The sequence below is a fragment of the Pelobates fuscus genome, chromosome 7 (assembly GCF_036172605.1).
Source record: "Pelobates fuscus isolate aPelFus1 chromosome 7, aPelFus1.pri, whole genome shotgun sequence".
Lineage (NCBI taxonomy): Eukaryota > Metazoa > Chordata > Amphibia > Anura > Pelobatidae > Pelobates > Pelobates fuscus.
In genome coordinates, this window is record NC_086323.1 from 95055264 (window position 1) to 95077456 (window position 22193).

Consider the following 22193-nt stretch of genomic DNA (forward strand, 5'->3'; position numbering starts at 1 on the left):
TACCCCATTGTGCATCCGGACCAGTCTGTCTCTGGATTACACACTAAAATAATCAGTACACTCAGGTGTAGTCATATTGCATATTAACCACTTCTTGCCTCCCATCATGCTTTGTTTACTACTATATTGAGTTTCTGTTACACAAAGTTACTTTATCATACTATGATAGTGTCTAGTGAGTCATCTATAGCAAAAGTTGTTTCAATCTGGATATTACCAGAAGAGCGGTCTCCCAAATTCAGTTTAATTAATACTATTATCTCTGAGAGACACTTTTTTAGCGCTTCTTGGCCTTGGGGGTAACCCACATGCAAGGCCCGGGTAAATTGCCCCTTTTTGTGAAATAGTCTATAGCTAGTTTATATCCTGCTGTGTTTATAAGCTTTGTTGTAATTCACCTTTTTGTCCCCCTATCTAGCATCAAGCCTATAGGATTTTTCACCAGGCTTTTCCGATTTTTTACCATGACTTTTTAATTATATAGCAATTACGATGTTTTTTGTTTACATTGCAGTTTCATTAGAGGGACATTTCTATGTCATATATGCCCTAGGGTACATTAGACCTGTTTGAATTCTCTGTAAATTCCCACCAGTTCTCACTTCAGTGAATAACCCTGTAAGCGAGTACCAGCAGAAAGATAGCATGTCTGAATAATTTTTCACTAGGTCACCAAATACTTAGGGTAGGATGATATTTTCTTACTAAATGTATTATGGTTACCATCATGGGAAAGAATATCCATACCTGAAAAATGCCAACTAGGAAAGTCAAAGATGCCGCAACAGCCACTCGCTCCCCACCAGTATCAGCGAGAGACTCATTGGTTGTTATTACTAAGGTGTCATTGGGGACCAGAGACTCAGTGACACTTCCAACCATTACAGAGATTACAGCAAATGTGCCTGTTTGTAATCAAAAGAAAAAAAGTTGTACTCCAGTTATTCATACAAGTGGCTTCCAATCACTCATACTTGTGTTTATTTTGTAATATACATGTATGTAATCTTGGAGTCCTCATGACTCTGTGAAATACACATTCCAACTGTCAATTCTTTCTCAACTATTTCACATTCAGAAAATCCACCCACTACGGACCTTCACTTTTGTAAAACTCCTTATCCACCCATCTTTACCAGACTTAATTAGTGTAATTCCCTTCTACTTCCAGAACACTTTATTACTCTGCTTCCACAAATTCAAAATGTTACAACATGCTCATGACAGACCTGTTCTTCAAATGCTTAAATGGCTTCCAATATGCAAACGGTCGCTCTTCAAAATGATTACCCTTGTGTTCAAATCTCTCTAGAACTTTGCTCCTTCATACTATTCCTCAATAATCTTTTGTTACACGTCAACCCATCCTCTCTGCTCCCACAACACCCCCTTCTTAACCAGCCTCCACACTCATGCGCTCACTCACTATTATGTTAAATTTCCCGCTTAGTTCCTACCACTGAAACAAGCCCCCCTCCACATCCAATCTGCTACATATCTATCATCTGTTCACAGACTGCTAAACGCCCCTTCACCCCTAATCCAATACATTATTTGTCCCTCACAGTGCAACATAGCCAACTGCATCACCCTAATGGTGATAGCCATGTTATAGACAGGATATGCATTGTACAAATGGACTTATTAAAAAGGAGGAGATCATTTTCAGACAAATTAATTCAAGATCTTCCAAGATATGTGACACCATTATGGTGAATGACAAAGACTTCTATTGAATTTTGCATTTGGCATTTTCCATACCTGCAGAAATATGCCGGGATGTTCCAAATATGGAGTAAATAAAAACAGGATAAAATGATGAATAAAGACCAAATACTGGGGGGACTCCGGCTAGGAGAGCATAGGCTAGACCTGGGGGGAAAAAAATAAAAAATAGATCACAGACAAATAAATAGAACATCAAATTAATTTAAGTACATAGATATATATACAAACTCGAAGGAAAGCACTCGCTGGACTTACTTTCAATCAAAACTTATTTACAAAAACTTTGGTTAGTTTACAGCATCGATATTTGAGTCTAATTCTGGACTTTCATCAGGTATATATAATAAAAAAATGTATCTTTTTTTTCCACATACATTGTAAAGTGTTTAACAATAGAGAAATTTAAAATTATTCTACACAACATATTTTTTGAGGATAAGATTACTTATGATGTAGCATCAGATCAATGTTCCATTGGAGGTACAATATGTACATATTCTTTGATAATTTATCTTTTGAGTAAACCCTGTTCATGTGCCAACTGAGAGATGGGAAAGCCAAACATAAAGAAGAAAACAAAGGGAAGTATGTGGGGAAGGAAAAGAGATGAAAGGAAGAATGGTGTACCCCGGAGAATCTGCCCTGACCAAGAGTAGTGTTTTGGGTTAGTTTTAAAGGCCATATTTATTTTAAGAGTTTTATTGATCTCAGACACAAATCATTTTCATGTGGGTCTATATTTTAATTAAAGCACACAGTGGTCCAAACATTCTTTAATAAAATAGATGTGTCCATTTTATGCAAGTTTAGTGAACACGCCCTGAAATGCCATTTGTCAGGCCGACCACCACTTTGCAATGTAAAGAGACTTCATTTGTTGTGGTTTGTTGTTAAATTTCTGCTACAATGTTATCTTAAATAGAGAAAACTGGAGATAGAGAATGGTACCTCATTCTTGCAGAGAATTGGAGAGTAGGGAACTCCATTTATTTATCTTCAGGAGGTTCCACTTGTCCTTACCTTGAGGAAGTTGGATAATGCCAACACTTAAACCAGATATTATGTCTCCCAGAAGCCATTCCTTAAAAGGGTACCGTGGAAGCCAGTAAAGGATTGGTATAAATTTGAACAGCAGGGATTTTGCCATCTGCCCAGAACATCTGAAATATATTTTTAGAGAAAATCTAATTGTGCTGATAGAACATTTGCTAGATTTTGTTTGCCTATGTTTAGTGGTCCTGTTGACTATGTTTAAGTTATAATGGCATTCTGCAGACTATGACATTTGTTTTTCTGGATATATATTGCTACTACACAGTGCTTGTAGGAACTAGAATTACCACAACCACTATAGCCCTTTGGAGTAGTTTTGTTGCCAGTATTGTTTTGGCACCCTCGCAATGTAATTAGTCAAAATCTTTTTGAGTGGTTTGACACCTCATCTAGCGTCCACCAGTAACCCGTTCTTCTGGAGCCTTAAAGCTCCTGCAAGGAGCTTCAAAAAGTTCTCCTGAGCTGTGACTGGATGAGAGAGTCAGCTGAGTGCCCTCAGCCAATGAGCCAAGCCATGCACAAAATGAGGTAATCGGCACCAAGTGGACCACAAGCAATTTGTGAAGCCATTCACAGTTTGACAATGGTTTGACTACTTACCCTGACACCATTATACACTGTAATGTTTATGGTGATTAGAGAATGTGAAGAATTCATAAACTGCAGAATGGAAACATTAAGGAACACACCCATCCGACAAATACGGAATTTAAAACTGGGAATAAATAAACCCACAGTGCCACTTTAACATTTTATGGCACTGCTCTCACACAACCAGTGCTCTGTGGAAAAAGCAAGTGTTCTAGGGAGTAGGAGACCAGCTGCCAGTTTTCTAATGTTGAAAGCCAACTACAACAACTCAGAGAAACCAAAGCCATGCGCTCATATCCAGCAGTATTTTTGTATAAAAAAAAAGAAACATTGTAAGTTGAGAAACAGGGACAAAACTCCTTTAACCAATTCATGACAAGTAACTTGTGGGGAATGAAACCTTTTAAACAGATTTGCTCAACCGCATGTCTTGGCGCCTGAGGACTTTAACTAGAAAAGGTAGCTCCTGTGAAATTCCTCCAAGAGGAAAATATTGTCCTGCAGTGTATAAATGCTTCACATTATACAACAGTGATTTAAATTGTTTAACTCATAAGAAGGCCCATCATTTCGGTGAGATAAGCAGGGTATTAGCACTGGGCAGGAAGATTTGGGAGGCCACAAGGGGTAGGAGCCATGATTGAGCAGCTCTGTCTCATACAGACATCCTTGAGGATGCACAATGCACTTAAGAGGTCTTTGTAAGAGCCACTCAAAAGTGGTTCCCAAAACCCCTAAAAGGGAGACATGTCAGTTAAAGTCTATGTCATGGTAAGACATCATATCCCAGGCCCCTGTGCCTTCATTAAGGTGGAGCTGAAGGGTAAGCCATGCTTGCCAGCACACAACTTCCCTGCTCTGCCAAAGCTAGATAATAGGGACAGCTGCTCGGAGCATCTCTGCCCCCTCCTTCCTCTGGGAGCTGGTAAGCAGGATAAGAGGGGTAATAAAATTGCATGTTTGTTACTTTATGCATGTTAGTATGTGTCAGTGTGTATCGGTGATTGTTTATCAGTGTATGGTGCAAACCTCCTTCACAGGGCCTTGCAAATTCTAACGGTGGCCTTGAACATCAGTGTGTAAAATTGTCCCGTAAAATGTGGTAGATTTGGAAAATCAATCATGATCTGTAATCTGTCCTATAGCAAACTGCTGAAGGTTCGGTGCATTGTCTCCCAAGAGGAGAACTTGGAAACACAAGCTCGGAAATTGATGTTTGACTTCGCCTCATGAGGTTATGCATAATCTACAAAGTAAACTCAGATTACTACACCTCACCCTGAAATGACTCTAATCTAAGCAGACAAATTTAACTTATTGGCAGCAAACATTGACTCCTGTCCAAACACAGTACCTTAATCTGTTCCCAAGTCTGCTTAACAGAGAAGAGCCTGTTTTGTGAGACCTTGGTGCTATGTATTCAAGTTCAGCTTCACTGAACACTGAAGAGGTCTTTTCGTTCTCATCAATGTGATTCTCCATGTCATCAACAAGGTGTCAAAACTTTTCAAATTAACAAAGGAATGTCCTGATCTAGGTAAAAATGAGAATTGAAACAAATCAAGCAACGTTGGACTCTCATGGGACAATTTGCCAGTAGCCAAACTTACCTATAGTCCAAAACCAAGCTATAATTTGCAGAATACATTACAAGACAAGCCCCAAGATCAAAGATTAACAAATAAATTAAGTAGAGGCAGGATAAACATACTATCGTTGTTCACTTTAATTTAACGTAATCTAATTGCTTGAAAGATCTGCAGAAGGGTGGTATATGAAAAGTGCACTTGCCAACTCTTCTTATTTTTACATCGTCTTTCCCTCTACATCAGTGGTTTCCAAACTAGTCCTCAACACACACCTACAAGTTCTTATACACAACTCGGTAATCCTTAAATCCTGCACTGGTAGTCATGCATTGAGGGCTTGTTTGGAAACCACAAACATCATCCAAGGTCTTAAAATGGAATTGAAAAAAGCAGCACAATTGGGTGACTTATTAAAAGATTTTATGCAATAAAATCTTTTACAAACCAGCAGCTACTCGCTAAAGTGCCTGTTGCTGCATTTAGTGAGTAGTGGTTGTTTACGGACTCCAACATTTTACCAGTAGCAACAAGGAGTTATCAGCTGCCACTACTTAGAGCTCAGAAGTGGTAAACATCCCACTATTCTCTATAGTCAATATTTTTATAAAATGTATTGTTCTGCTGCAAAGTGTCTCTGGACATTTTCTTTAAATGTTGGCAATTTATGAAGTGCTCCCCTAATGCTCACAGTGCCTAGAGAGTAGTGATGTACCGAACTGTTCGCTGGCGAATAGTTCCCGGCGAACATAGCGTGGCGAACAAATGGGCGGTTCGATCCGCCCCCTATTCGTCATCATAGAGCAAACTTTCAGCAGACACATTCCAGCAAATTAGCAGCAGACCCTCCCTTCCACACCATCCCACCTCCCTCCCAGCATCCATTTTCGATTCATTCTGAAGCTGCATGCTTAGTGAGAGGAGGGAAAGTGTAGCTGCTGTTCATTAGATAGGGAAATTGATAGCTAGGCTAGGGTATTCAGTGTACACTACAGTCCTGAAGGACTCATCTGATCTCTGCTGTAAGGACAGCACCCCAAAAAGCCCTTTTTAGGGCTAGAACATCAGGCTGCTTTTTTTTTTTTTTTCTGTGTAATGTAATTGCAGTTGCCTGCCTGCCAGCTTCTGTGTCAGGCTCACAGTGCATACTGTGCCCATTTGCCCAGTGCCACCACTCACTCACTGCTGGTGTCACAATAGCTTAAGCTTGACATTTAAAAATATTTTTTTTTTCACTGTAATAGATTGAAGAGCAGTTAGTTGTCTGCCAGCTTCTGTGTCAGGTTCAGTGGATACTGTGCCCATTTGCCCAGTGCCACCACTCATATCTGGTGTGACTATAGCATGCCTTTAAAAACAAAAAAAGTGTTTCACTGTAAGCTAATAGCAGTTAGTTGTCTGCAAGCGTCTGGGTGTCAGGCCTTCAGCGTGTGCTCTGCCAACCTCAGCAAGTGTAATTTGCCACTCATATCTGGTGTCTCTATAACGTGCATTTAAAACCAAAAAACCTTTTTTCACTGTAATAGATTGAATAGCAGTTAGTTGTCTGCCAGCTTCTGTCAGGCTCAGTGGATACTGTGCCCATTTGCCCAGTGCCACCACTCATATCTGGTGTGACTATAGCGTGCCTTTAAAAACAAAAAAAGGGTTTCACTGTAAGCTAATAGCAGTTAGTTGTCTGCAAGCGTCTGGGTGTCAGGCCTTCAGCGTGTGCTCTGCCAACCTCAGCAAGTGTACTTTGCCACACATATCTGGTGTTTCTATAGCGTGCCTTTACAAAGAAAAAAACTTTTTTCACTGTTCTAGATTGAATAGCAGTTAGTTGTCTTCAAGCGGGTGTGTCAGGCCTACAGCGTGTACTCTGCAGACCTCTGCCAGTGTACTTTGCCAGTTGCCACTCATATCTGGTGTCTCTATAGCGTGCTTTTCCAAAGAAAAAAGTTTTTCAGTGTAAGCTAATAGCAGTCAGTGTCCTTAAAGCGGGTGTGTCAGGCCTTCAGCGTGTGCTCTGCAGACCTCTGCCAGTGTACTTTGCCACTCATATCTGGTGTCACAATAGCGTGCATTTAAAACCAAAAAACGTTTTCACTGTTAAAGATTGAATAGCAGTTAGTTGTCTCCAAGCGTCTGTGTGTCAGGCCTGCTCATCTGCCCACAGTCAGGTGTCTGTCAAGGACATGTTTGAGCGTAAGAAGCCAATGTAAGAAAGTCACCCCCTTGCCCGGCGTCTTACAGCTGGCTTGTCTGTACTATTAGCCCGGCAGCTTTTACCATACAAGCTGGTGGAGTCTGAGGTGTTCAAAAAATGTGTAGCTATTGAGACACCGCAGTGGAAGGTACCCGGACGAAATTTCTTTTCACAAAAGGCAATCCCCAACCTGTACTCGATTGTGCAAAAGGAAGTAATGGCATGTCTGGCACACAGTGTTGGGGCAAGGGTCCATCTGACCACTGATACCTGGTCTGCAAAGCCTGTCAGGGCAGGTATATCACCTACACTGCGCATTGGGTAAACCCGCTGACGGCTGCCAAGCATGGAATGCGTGGCTCTGCAGAGAAGTTGGTGACACCGCCACGACTTGCAGGCAGGCCTGCTGCCACCTCCTCTACTCCTCCTACTCCATCCTCTTCCATAACCTCCTCGGCTGAGTCCTCTTCTGCTGCTGCGTCTTGCTCCACATCAATGGCACCCCCCCAGCTCCCCAGGTACTATTCCACATCCCGGATACGGCAGTGTCACGCCGTCTTGGGTTTGACTTGCTTGAATGCAGAGAGTCACACCGGACAAGCACTCCTGTCCGCCCTGAACGCACAGTTGGAAAAGTGGCTGACTCCGCAGCAACTGGCGATCGGCAAAGTGGTTTGTGACAATGGAACAAATTTGTTGGTGGCATTGAAGTTGGGCAAGTTGACACATGTGCCGTGCATGGCACATGTGTGTAATCTGATCGTACAATGCTTTGTGCATAAGTACACAGGCTTACAGGACGTCCTTCTTGTCTCTGTACTTAACTGCCAACAGCTCCTCTTGGCGCAGAGCTGAGGTCTCCCCCCTTTGTAGCTGGGTGCGTGCAAGTTGTCCTGGGAAACCTATGCTGTTCTTTTTAATTGTGCCGCAAGCTACTGTATCAAAACAGTACAGTAGCTTGAACAAAGGGACACTTGTATAAAAATTGTCAGTATACAAGTGGTACCCTTTGTTCATCAGGGGGAATATCAGGTCCTAGACAATCTTGCCACTGGTTCCCATATGTTCTGGGCAACCTGGAGGGTCAAGGTGGCTATCCTTTCCCTCGTACACCCGGAAGGCCTGAGTATACCCAGTCTCGCTATCACAGATCTTATACATCTTTACACCATACCTAGAGCGCTTGGAAGGAACATACTGCTTGAATCCCAGCCTTGCCTTATACTTCATCAGGGATTCATCCACGCATATATTCCTTCCAGGTGTATAAGCCTCTGCAAACCTGGCAGCAAAGTGGGTAATCAGGGGGCGGATTTTATACAGCCTGTCAAACTGGGGATGCTCCCTAGGGGGACACAGGCTGTTGTCGCTGAAGTGCATGAAATGCAGAATCATTTCATACCCCTTCCTCGACATACATTGGGAGTAAATGGGGGTACAGCAGATAGGGCTACTGCTCCAGTAGGAGCGGATGGAGGGCTTCTTTATGATGCCCATCAGCATAGTCAATGCCCAGAATCGTTTAAATTCTGGCACAGTGTGTATCTTTGCCAAAAAAAGAGTCCGGATTTGTAGCTCGGAATTGATGGGCATATAAATTATTTTGGGCGACAATGTTCCCCAATACAGGGATCCTTAGGACAGGTGTCAATCCATATCTGCCAAGTGACCCTATGTAGGGGGAACAGTCCCTATTCTGCTCTGTGTCAGTGTGTATCATGGTCTCTGAGGACGGGGAACAGTCTCTATTCTGCTCTGTGTCAGTGTGTATCATGGTCTCTGAGGACAGGTGTCAATCCATACCTGCCAAGTTACCCTATGTAGGGGGAACAGTCTCTATTCTGCTCTATGTCAGTGTGTATCATGGGCTCTGAGGACAGGTGTCAATCCATACCTGCCAAGTTACCCTATGTAGGGGGAACAGTTCCTATTGTGCTCTGTGTGAGGAGGAGGAACGGGAAATGAGTAGCTCGGCATCCAACCTTGTGCAAATGGGGTCTTTCATGCTGTCGTGCCTGTTGAGGGACCCTCGTATAAAAAGGCTGAAGGAGAACGACCTGTGCTGGGTATCCACGCTACTAGACCCCGGGTATAAGCAGACAGTGGCAGAAATGTTACCGAATTACAAGTCGGAAAGGATGCAGCATTTGCAAAATAAATTAAAAAGTATGCTTTACACAGCGTATAAGGGTGATGTCACAGCACAACGGGAATCTAACAGGGGAAGAGGTGAAAGTCATCCTCCTCCTCCCACAACCACGCCATATCTGCCAAGTGACCCTATGTAGGGGGAACAGTCCCTATTCTGCTCTGTGTCAGTGTGTATCAGGCTCTCTGAGGACAGGTGTCAATCCATATGTCAAGGTGTCAATCCATATGTCAAGGTGTCAATACATATCCATTGCGATTTAGGAATGTTAGGTGATTTCTGCCCTTTATGGATTAAAACCAGACTCTGCATCAACTGTGTAATTTTCCATGGGAGTTTTGCCATGGATCCCACTCCGGCATGCCACAGTCCAGGTGTTAGTCCCCTTGAAACAACTTTTCCATCACTATTGTGGCCAGAAAGAGTCCCTGTTGTTTTTAAAATTCGCCTGCCCATTGAAGTCAATGGCGGTTCGCGAACGTTTGCGGAAGTTCCCGTTCGCGAACCGGAAATTTCATGTTCGCGACATCACTACTAGAGAGATATCAGCTATGCCTCACCGATGATACCTAACAAGGCTGAAACGATCGTCTGGGGTTGCTGTGTCTCTCATGCAGAGGGAACTTGCTGGCATTTCGGATCTGGACTCCCCGTATGGGTGGGACCAGTCTGATATGTTTCAGAGATGTTACCTCTGTAATGGCACAAGATGAGCTAAAACCAGCTTGAGAACTGAGTGGGAACCCACCGAAGGGCAGGCTATTTCAGCTGCTGCCTATTCTCAGTATTCTCTGTTTTTTGCTCTCCAATTTAGGAAGTGCTCCCCTAATGTACACAGCATTCATACATTTTAACAAGAAATCTGTTAACAAAGCAAGGCATTTTCTTCCTTGGTTAAAGTGGCTCGGTCATCCCCCATCCCCCCAAAAATATATAGTTTTGCATAAAGATAATATCTTTATAAAAAATACTCACGTTGAGGGTTTTCAATTTCAATGCAGTCAAAAAATTTAAAAGACAAAGTAGGGACTAGTTTGTCTTATGTAATTTCCCTCCACTAAATTGCAGCCCTAGCGCAATCAAGTTTTGTCAACTTCCCCTGGTGTCAGTAGTGACAGCTGTGAGGAAAAATGCATGGTCTATGGAGGCACCCTCATAGACATCAGTGTCGTAATATTGTGCATGATGTGGGCCCCTGGTTGATGAAGCTCCAGGAGCTGAAACGGTCCCCAGGATGCACATGGTGGCACTCATGAGGGACAGCTTCAGTAAAGTTAAATCTACCTTCTGCTGCACCCCCTGGGGCACCATTTACCAAGTGGTGATGTTACCATCAGGGGTGTTTGCAAAGTATTCAATGACTTCAAAAGATGACAAAGCAGTTTTAACATACTGTTTTCTTCCTAGTAACATATGAATGGTACATAGTGTTAGGGAAGCACTTTTCATATACTGCCTAAAAGGAAGTTAAATATGTATCTGGCAACTTTATGGGTCAATCAGGCTATTAAAAGAAAACTTTCATGGACACAAAATACAGAATAGATTAAAGCTCTTGGAAAAAAAGCTATAAAAATGGGCTATAAGCATTAGATAAAAATGTCATCTCTTTGTCTGGAAAAATACCTATAGTAATTGCTGCATTCTCTAAAATGAACTAAATAATAGCACTATAAAAGAAACTTATAAATACAAATTAATAAAGATTTACTTACCTATGCTCCTGTTGCAAGTTACGATACTGCCTCCTGAGCAGACATATTGCATGTTTTGCACTAGATATCGGTTTGTGTTCCTTTATTTTATCCACCCTCCTTATAAACAGTCTTACTTTCTGGCAATCACTGCAAGATTCAATGTAAGGTATCATGAGCTAATCAGCTGCTCTGTTATATGACAGTGAAATTATGATAAAAAGCACATAACATAATCCTACCTATAGAGGCAGGATGAGTTTGAGAGTTCCCTAGTTTTTGGCCCCAAAATCCAAGTTCACATATCTGTCCCCCACCTGCTTTCCTGGAGGTTTCCTTCATTAAGCTGAAAATTGACTTTGACCTTTATTTATCTTAAGATAGATGATTTATAAATGTCAGAGGATATTAACTTTTTCACGGCTGATTTTTCCTCAAGGAGGGAATTTCTAAGCAACATAAACACAGTTAGGATTATTTAGCAAATCAGCAATTGTGAAGAATTAACAAGGGATTTCCACACGTCAGGTCAAAATAGCCGAGCTTGAAAAATAGATGAATATGAAAAATTCTAAAAGGCGGCTAGTTTGGCTTAAGATTTGCAGTTCACCTTTCTTTCTCCATTATTCCCACTTTAGTGAATGAAACCTAGAAGTTCGCAAATTGTAGCATTGATGGTGAGGTGTTTACTACTACATAAGTGAAGCACCCTATTGGAATATGCATTTGGATTCTGTAATATCTGTAACCCGCTTGAAATTAGATTTTATTTTTGGAGAGTATCTGTTATGCAAAAATCTGAGGGGTATTTCCAGAAAACACTAATTTAGCCAAATACTGTGTTAGTCATGCTGGCAAAGCATACCTACCAAGTGTCCTGAAATAAATCAGGGCTTTCCCGATTTGGGCTTAAAAATGTACTATTCTGGATTACAGCTATACCTATGTTTTCCTGGGCATATATCACTTATTTGTGTTGACTGCATGAAGAGTGCTGCCCAGCAATACATAGAAATAATAGTCTGTAGTTAACTAATCGTTATAATGTGTCAGTGATAAATACATATGTTTTATTCCTAAAATCACAGGACTATTACACACTGCAGGGCAGCACTTTTTATATCAAATGAGCTTGTACAAGTGACACAAGGCCAGGGACACATAGTTCATTGACCTGGCAGGCAATTTACATCTATAATGTTCCCTTCACTTGGAAAACCAGATAAAATAATCTACAACTGCTCATTATAACCGCAACCTTTTTGCCATACCTTCCCAATCTGTTCCCAATTTCCTTTTTGTTCCCAAAATACTGCTGTGTAAGATCTCATCACTTGGGTTTATAGGCATTAGAAGAGTTGAGGCAGAGATTTAGGTGTGTACTCTATGCAGGGCTATTTACTAAACTGAGAATTTAAAGTGAATTCAAATTTAAGGTCAAAGTAGTCAAATTGGAAGCATAGCTGACTGGAAGAATTGTTCCCATTCGGCTATATTTGCCTTAAATTTGTAATTCACTTTATTAAAATGTTTTAGCCAAAGTAGAGAGTGTACCTGAAGCTGGCCTTGTCAGCCACCTCTGTGGCGGAAGAGGAGTGGAAAAATAAGAACTAAGAAAAAAGTTTCCAGCAGCAGACAAGTGACACACTGAGTCGTCATTGGATATCAGATACTCATTTTTTTGTCCAGAAATATAAACATTGGTGACTTAAAAGGACCCTCCACTGCCCAAATAAAAATAAGAAAATCACTGTTTAGTTGATTCACCCCAAATAAAAACCATGTATGCATTTAGTGTTTTGTTGTTTTTTTTCCATTGAGGTATATGATATTTAAAAACAGTTTGCAAAACTTGCAGTTTTCGTGTCTGATGCCTTTGCCAGCCATCTCCTCAGTCAGCCCAGACTTTCTGTGACTGTCCAATTACAGACTTCCCAATGCAGCTCAATGAGAAGTCTTTGCAATGCAGGTGCACTGGTCAATTGCCTTTTTCTTGAGGTTAGTTCCACTGAATTAAACAAGCATAAGTAACATGACCTGTTGTCTGATTGACAGCCAGAGGGTGTAACAAGATTCATTTAGAAAAGTGGCAATTTCTATTAAAAGCTGCAATTTTTGGAAAATGAGAAAAGCCAAAGTGCTTTATGGGTGTGAGTGACCCTTTTAGGATTTCTGTAACACGAGTGGGACAGTTAGAAGTACTTCCCATCTCAGTGTCAAGCACCTATGGTCAGTTTCTCCACACTTCCCATAGAGATGCATTGATTCAATGCATCTCTATGAGGAGATGCTGATTGGCGCATCATAGCTTTTTGCCTCACATGCGCAATAGCCTCCCAAAGCTTTCCTTGGACTAGCTGAGATCACAAAGATTTATGATCTCAGCCATGGACCTGGGGCCAGACAAGACTGGCGAGGCGAGGGGGAAAAGTTACAAAAAAGTAAATCATCTTTTAGCTCCACAGAGGGCAAGGGGGAGGAACGATATAATAATAGCAGCTGAACATGTAAAGAACGTCCCAGAATTCCAAGCACTGAAAGGATACACCAAAAGTGCCAGTGCTAAGTGAATATTCAGGGGTAACAAAAAATATATAGAACCTTGTATGTTTCGAGTTCAGGTCCACATCCAGTATAATGTAGTATAAATCAAGGAGGTTGGGTATATTCTGCTTAGTTCATATGTATCCAAAAGTATCCAAAGGTAACGTGTCCTATGTGTCCACCAAGTGTATACAATGCGATACCTCGAAGAGGATACAAAAAGCGCACAAAGCATAACATTACACAATTTATTGCAGATTCCCCAATCCCCCAAATTGAATGCTTACATAAAATAAATGTGGTATTGTCTCCAATAACCACAGTATCAGCGTTATAACAGTGTTATGGAGGAGTTACCACTCCGACTGTTGCCTTTCTCATGGCTGTCTCCGCACGCGGATCAGGATAAATCTTCTGAAAGACGGAGGGACTCTTCATTTTGATTATTGACTCAGGGGGAATATTCACTAAGCGCTGACACTGTTTATGTAAAAATCCAATTTAAGCAAATGCAGCACTCGTCAACAATCCCTAAATCCAGCATTTTTGATGATTTTCTACTTCTGGGACAACTAGAGGATAATGCAACTCCAGAGTATATTTAAACACATTACAATATGCTAGAATTTCAAGGTAACACACCTTGTGATAACACACCCAATGTGCCACACATAGCATTATTGGCATGCCGCCGCCATTCACCCATATCGTTTCCTGTTCTCATGTTTGCCAAAATTGTCAAGAACATGAAAAGCTGACTGTGTTGATCTAAAACCAGTTCATACAATAAGGATCAAACTAGCTGAGTTACAATACTAACCAACAAAGTCAAGTAACCCTGACTTCACCGAATAAACTCTACGACTCGAGGAAGATCAAAAATACATTCATTTACACTCTCAAGCACCACAAATTAGATAGTTAACTACATGTAGCAATAATTTGAGAATATGTAGTATTTTAGAGTAGTATGTATGATATAAACATGTAATTTAATGTCTCCAGATTAATAAGGAAACATTTATTTAGTAGCTTTTTTTTTTTTGTTTAGATTTTCATCAACCCATACCGTCTTACATGCCTTATTGTACTCATTACCACGATACATTACTGACTCTGTCTATCTAAGTATAAAAAAAAAAAAAAAAACTCTCCCAACCCCTTGTCGTGTGTAACTGGATGATTTGGCCGTGTGGTAGGTGCTCATTCGCCGCTGGTAGCCCCTTTGCATACAGTGTTAGCCCATAAAGGTCGAATTCCATAACACATAATACATGTCAGCCATATATTCTGTAGTAATGCACAGGGCATACAATTGGAAATACTATGTAACTAGCCAGGCCTTAACGGATACTCACCACTGCAAACCATACTCACCAGGGGTGAATTTCTACTCGCCAGGGCTAAGTGTTCCCTCTACACTGGCTAGTGGCAAGTGGAGCTTTTGTAGCCCTGGCATAGCACATGTTCTATCATTCACAATTAAAATAAAACAGATGAGTCATTCATGTTTTGTTAAACAGTATTTTATCAAGCTGACTTGGAACTTATTCAACTTGTTTCAGTAATCATTTGCTATGAAGAAGGCTATTTAACGTGCTGCCATTGATGCCCTTTGTTCTATAAGCAATACATTCTGCTAAGTGTTTTAGTAATAAGCGAGTTCTGTCATGTCCTTCAAGCTGCAATGCGTTGTTTTATTAATTTCATTAAATGCCTGATGCATGTTGATTGAGGGATTCAATGGCAGAATTCCTTATTAAAGGGAAACTGTCACTTCCCAAGATTTAAATATTTTTAGTATGTTTACTTTTATGAGATGTAAAAAATAAAAGGAAATACAGAACGCCTTCATCTTAGCTCTTTAACAATGTTTGTCTTTCATCCATTTTTTTGCAATGTTTGTCCTTGCTTTGCCTTGTCTGAACTGGATTCTGATTTAATTAATACAAATATAAAAGAAAACAGAGTATCTCACGAAGAAAATGTTAACACCAGCTATTGGTAAATTTTCAAAGTTTTATTCAATGGTGTTTATTCCAGAGAAGCATGTTTTCCTTTAAGGGGTAAACAAATATAATGAAGTACTGAGAAAGAAAGCACGCACAGCTCAATGTGTCCATGTCCTAGTTTAGTCAACTAGAATTCTGACTGGGAAATACATTAAAAATGAAACTATATTGCCAGGAAAGCAAACTAGGTTTTCTGACACTACAGCTTCCCCCTCCCCGGGAGACCCCTCCCCCTTATGTCACTTACCTGGTTCCAGCGCCGATGTTCCTCGGCACTGGCTCAGGTCCACAATGGTCACGCTTGCAATTGGATTTCCCATAGGAAAATATTATACAATGCTTTCTTATGCGTTTTTTGGTAACACTGGATGTCCCCTTGCATAGCGTGAGGACGTCCAGCATAAATTAGGAGAACAAAAGTCGCCTGACTGCCCTGAAGTCCCTGTAGTGGCTGTCTTACAAACAAGAATAATTACCTGCTCAGGATTAAGGGATCTAGGACACTGCTGCCAGACCACTTCAATGAGCGGAAGTGCTCTGGGTGCCTATAGTGTCCCTTTAAGTGTGAAAACAAGATCCGGGTTTGTATTCCACTCACTCCTTTTGTATTGAGGCAGTGACTCGGGCTAGTTTTCTGAAGCGTTTAAACACCTAGGTCATTGGGAATCAGGGCGCTTTGAGCTGGATGTGCATCCTCATTTGCTCTATCCTCTCAGTCCTTTCTCTGTCTGTTCTTGTTCTTGTAGGCTCGGGGATTAATTATCTTTGGATTGTGGGACACTCCCACATTTATTGGGTAGCGTTTCATGCAGAGCATAGATCTTATGGACAGATTTGTCCATAAAATCTGGTGAGGGTTTGATTTGGTGAGGGTTCATTGGAGGGGCTTATGGAGTTTGTGTAGGCATCAAATTTATCCAGAGTGTGTCTTACATAGTCGGGTCCGGTTACTCTAGTAGTCAATGTGGGCTGGAGTGATGTTGATTGACGTTGGTCGGTTGACCTCATCCACGCCATGAAACCCAATCTAGCATTAAATACTTTAATTAAAACAGAGTAATATAAAATACACTTGTATTGTGTATTTTATATTACTCTGTTTTAATTAAAGTATTTTGTGACTACCACTTGCCTATGGTCAGTACACTTACTTTATATGTTGCTGTTTTATCCTGGCTGATTTTTAAAATTTTAAAGATCCAGTACTGCAAAATAAATCCTTGGTGGGGATTATTCCACCTACGCCTGGTTCATAGAGCAGTGTGGCTGCTCTGAACACTGTAAGTACGTTTCATTTTATTTTCTACTGTCATTTTATATATGGAAAACACTATGGGCCCTCTCTTGTGATTTTATTTTCATAAGACCGGCACTGCAAGCATTGCTAGAAGGATATCCTACATGTGGGGAGTTTAAATACCACTGTATGCTGTTTTACTCAGAGCTGGTTATAGCTCTCCAAATTGTAAGTTAGCACTCTTAGGATCTCAGTGTTGTCTGTTGTTGCAGTATCATCTACATTATTGCACCATTGGGTTTTTCCCTCTTTTATGTATTTTATATGCTGACGTTTATCTGAGATGGTGTAAGGAATCTTGAGAAGACACCTCCAATTGTCCAGTAATATCCTACATGTGGGGATTATTAAATATCACTGTATGCTGTTTTACCTAGAGCTGGGCATAGCTCTTTATATTGTAAGTTGGCACTTCTCCACTTCTGTGTTGTTTGTGATCCATTCCTCATAACGGTTTTGCACTATTGGTCTCCCTTCTCTGCTTTTGTATTCCATATTCGACCACTGAGATTTCAAAGCAAGAACAAAAGAATATTCACCCAAGGTCTACATTGTATCTATAAGAGACTTTTATTTTCATTTCTATCTATCTTGATTATCTCCCATTGTTCTACTTAGCGCACCCTGTATTTGGTGTCATGTGTATGTTTGTGTCTGAAGCTGTATGTGTGTAGGGTAACTGCTTGCAGTGTGTTATGTGTATGTGGGGCTACTTGTTTTCTTTGTGACAGATACACAGACACAAAGGTGCATACACTGAAACACATAAGATAAACAGACAAACACAATAACATATATATACAATATAAAACATACAGATACATACACGGACACCAATGCTGATACACAGACACACACTAACACACATATAGATACAGACGCACTTGCAGGCAAACAGACACACATACAGACACACAGATATACAGACACACAGATACAGACATACAGATACACATACACACAGATACACAAACATACAGATATAAACATACAGATATACAGGTACAAATTGCAAATACAAACACACACAGACACATACACACATACAGATACACAAATATATAGATACACACATATACATATGCAAGCTGTAATTTTTTTTTTTAGTCACCATCCTGTTTCCTCCCTTTTAGGTGAAGGAGGGTGACTTTCCTGGGGTTCAGTGGCTGGCACAGGCTGATGGGAGTTAAGAGTTTCCTCTCTGAAATCTTTCTCTCCTTCCCACACGCGCGGCACTCTCCTCTTCCTTCCTCATGGCTCGGTTATTGCTGGGCGGAAGTGACTGGCTGTCACGTCTTCCCAGACTGACATTACAGGGGGCCGGTCATGCTGTTAAAGAGCCGCAGCACTGACCGGGCCTCTGGAAATACATTGCTATCGGTTGGCCCTAAGAGCATGGGCCTTTCAATGAGCCCATGAGCGTGTGTTACGAGCGGTAGTACCACACATGCAGGGTCTGCACCCCATAGCCGGTGGACACCCCGGTTTCAGGGGACCATGCCCCCTGCAATGACTGGCCAGGTCGCAACTGTGACCACATGTATCCCACATAAAGGTCCATAGACAATTAAGGGCATATCTATTATTAAGGGGGAAAAATCTATATAATAATTTATTAAGGTATATTTAACCATGTATGGCAACCACACTTATCAATGTTACACTCATGTTTTATCTCAGTAAGAATACCCTCTATGCAGACCTTCCAACTGTCCCAATTTCAGCAGGACGTATTTTAACTTAGTGTACCCACCTTCTTGACTTTGCTCCCTGTTGTCCTGCTTTTGGAGACACCAGGGAACTGTCCCTATACAGAACAGTGCAAGCACATCGTTATACATGCCAATAAAATAAAGATAGATACACCCCCATGTGATTTGTTTTGCATGCTTTCTTTGGGGACATATGAAATATGGACTTGCAATTACTGCAGATCTAGTATCTGCAGCTACTGCAAGCTATTGACTTTTGCACAGGACACACTTTCTGTGGATGTCCAATCACAGACTCTTTTACAGATCATTGAGAAGTCTTTGCAAGGCAGGTGCTCTGGGCAATTGCCAGTCTTTTGGATTTAGCTCCACTGAGGTAAACTACCGGATTGTAACATTGCCAGCTGTCTGATTGAAAACATTCATTTATAAAATGTACAATTTCTATCGAAATCTGCACTTTTAGAGATCAAAAAGAGAGGAAACATTCTTTACACACAATGCACTTCAGAATGCACCTTTTTAAAATATGCTTCACTTCCCGAAGCCAGGGCAGTCTTAACGAGGGGCGAACGGGGCAGGTGCCCCAGGCCCAGTGACTTCAGGGGGCCCTAAAGCATCTGCCCTGTGGGCCCCGCTGCCCTCAAGTTACCCCCCACTGCCACCAGCCGGGGGCCCACACACTAAGTAGGCACACCGGGTGACCCATGCACTTAGGGCCACCCGATGGGCTTGTTTTTAGCAGGGATCCGGTCACGTGCTAAAAACAGCACGACCGGCCCCTTGCTTTGCAACAGCTGTCTGTGAGGAAGTGATAGCCATGAGTCACTTTCTGCCGTAGAGAAGAGTCGTGCGGGAGGGGGCAGAAAGAAGCCGTGCGGGAGGGAGGAGAAGGAGGCAGTGAGGAGGGGGACTCCTCACTTCCATCAGCCTCAGGCACCACACTGGACCCCAGGTAGGAAACTGGAGGGTGGGTTTAAAAATGTAAATTTGACTTGTCTGTCTGTCTGTGTGTGTGTCAGCATGTCTGTCTGTGTGTGTGTCAGTATGTCTCTGTGTGTGTGTGTGTGTGTGTGTGTGTCAGTATGTATGTATGTGTGTGTCAGTATGTGTGTGTGTGTATGTGTGTAAGTATGTCTCTGTGTGTATCTGTGTGTGTTAGTATTTATGTCAGTATATGTGAATGTGTTTGAGGGCCAGTGTGTCTGTTTGTGTGTCAGTATGTCCATCAGTGTTTGTGTCTGTGTGTGCGTCAGTATGTCTGTCAGTGTATGTAATGTATATGTGTCAGTAAGTCTTTCAGTGTATGTAATGTATATGTGTCAGTAAGTATGTCAGTGTATGTGTCAGTATGTCTGTCAGTGTATGTATCTGTGTGTGTCAGTATGTCTGTCAGTGTATGTATCTGTGTGTGTCAGTATGTCTGTCAGTGTATGTATTTGTGTGTGTCAATATGTCTGCCAGTGCATGTGTCTGTGTGTCAGTATGTCTGGCAGTATATGTATCAGTGTATTTGTGTGTTGTCATTGTGTGTATCTGTATGTAGTCAGTGTGTGTATCTGTGTATCTGCATGTGTGTCAAATACACATACACAAATGCATACACTGACAGATAATATGTCTGTCAGTGTATGCAGGGCTGCCATCAGGGGGTGACAACCATAACGGTTGTCACGGGCCCGGCCCGTAGCACACGCTAATGGGGCCCATCGGGTGGCCCACTCACTTATGGCCACTCGATGGGCCCTGTATCTTAAAGGGCCCGGTCAGCGCTGCGGCCTTGCAATAGCGCTTCCGGGCCCCTTTAAAAAAATCTCAGCCGCAAAGTACTGCTGGGAGGAAGTGGCCATCACTTCCTCCCAGGTCCCTCCCCTCAGCGGCGCGCGGGAGGGAAGAAAGACAACCGCCGCTGGAGCCACGCCGACTCCCATCAGCCACAGCCTTCCACCTGCAAAAAAAGGTAAGAAAAATTAGCTGTATTTGTGTATGTTAGTATGTATCCATGTCAGAATGTATGTATGTCTGTGTGTATGTCAGAATGTCTGTATGTCTGTATGTCAGTATGTCTGTGTGTATGTCAGAATGTCTGTATGTATGTCAGTATGTCTGTATGTATGTCAGAATGTCTGTATGTATGTCAGTATGTCTGTATGTATGTCAGAATGTCTGTGTGTATGTCAATATGTCTGTGTGTATGTCAGTATGCCTGTGTGTATGTCAGAATGTCTGTATGTATGTCAGAATGTCTGTATGTATGTCAGAAAGTCTGTGTGTATGTCAGAATGTCTGTGTATGTCAGAAAGTATGTATGTCAGAATGTCTGTGTATGTCAGTATGTCTGTGTGTATGTCAGAATGTCTGTGTGTATGTCAGTATGCCTGTGTGTATGTCAGAATGTCTGTATGTCAGTATGTCTGTATGTATGTCAGTATGTCTGTGTGTATGTCAGTATGTCTGTATGTATGTCAGAATGTCTGTGTGTATGTTAGAATGTCTGTGTTTGTCAGAATGTCTGTGTGTATGTTAGAATGTCTGTGTATGTCAGAATGTCTGTGTATGTCAGTATGTCTGTATGTATGTCAGAATGTCTGTATGTATGTCAGAATGTCTGTGTATGTCAGTATGTCTGTGTGTATGTATATATGTATGTATGCCAGTATGAATGAATGTATGTCTGTGTGTATGTATGTAATGTCGGTGTATGCATGTGTAAGTCCTCATGCATGTGTGTCTGTATGTATGTTAGTATGTGTCTATCTGTCACTATGTATGCCTGTGTGTCTGTATATGTGTGTATGTCTCAGTATGTGTGTGTCAGTACGTATGCCTATATGCGTGTATTTCTGTTTCAGTATGTGTGTCTGTTAGTATGTATCTTTGTGTGTGTGTGTCTGTGTCCTTTTGTATCAGTGTGTGTTTTTGTGTCTGTGTGTGTGTATTCCTGTGGGCGGGATTTGGAGGCGGACCCTGTGGGCGGGATTGAAGGCGGGCCCCAGGGGGCCCAGACCCTGAGCTGAGTTAGGGGCCCCAAAATTTCTGGTGGCAGCCCTGAGTGTATGTATCAGTATGTCTGTCAGTGTATGTGTCTGTGTTTGTAAATCTGACAGTATATGTGTCTGTGTATCTGTACGTGTGTGTGCATCTTTATGTGTATACCTGTATATTATCAGTGTGTATCTGTAGTATCTGTATGTAGTCAGTGTGTACACCTGTGTGTCTGAGCATCTGCATGTGTGTCATGTTGTGTATCTGTTTTATGTATCTGCAAGTGTGTCAGTGTGTATATCTGTGTATCTTCATGTGAACAGAAAAAGGAAGGAAACCGCGCCCTAGACTTGAGAAAATATATAAATGGTATACATACATAATGGTATGGTGGTCTCTATACAATTGACCTCAAAAGATAGAACATACAAATGTAATAGTACAGTAAATCAGATACAGTGGGTACGTGAATGGATACTTGAGATAATTCACACTCACATTTTCCAGAGCTAACTTAGAGCTCAGCTGTTAATACGCGTGGACGGAACAATCCCCGTCTAAGGATATGTATGAAACAGTAGATATCTTGGCAGCCTCACGTAGATAATATGTGAAGAGACAGAGAAATCCAGATAGTGCAGTATGATAAAATGA

General features: G+C 41.6%; 1 protein-coding gene across 1 annotated transcript in view; it reads right to left on the bottom strand.

Annotated features, from left to right (window-relative positions):
- LOC134568009 (solute carrier family 26 member 6-like) overlaps nt 1–4895 on the bottom strand; it is a 72070-nt gene extending 67175 nt beyond the window's left edge. The window contains exons 1-4 of the mRNA XM_063426226.1: nt 4727–4895; nt 2749–2888; nt 1762–1872; nt 748–905 (exon numbers count right to left, since the gene is read on the bottom strand). Coding sequence (XP_063282296.1) covers nt 748–905; nt 1762–1872; nt 2749–2888; nt 4727–4854 — 537 coding nt within the window. The 5' untranslated portion in view covers nt 4855–4895. The remainder of the gene's footprint in view (nt 1–747; nt 906–1761; nt 1873–2748; nt 2889–4726) is intronic.
- Nucleotides 4896–22193: the final 17298 nt, after the last annotated feature.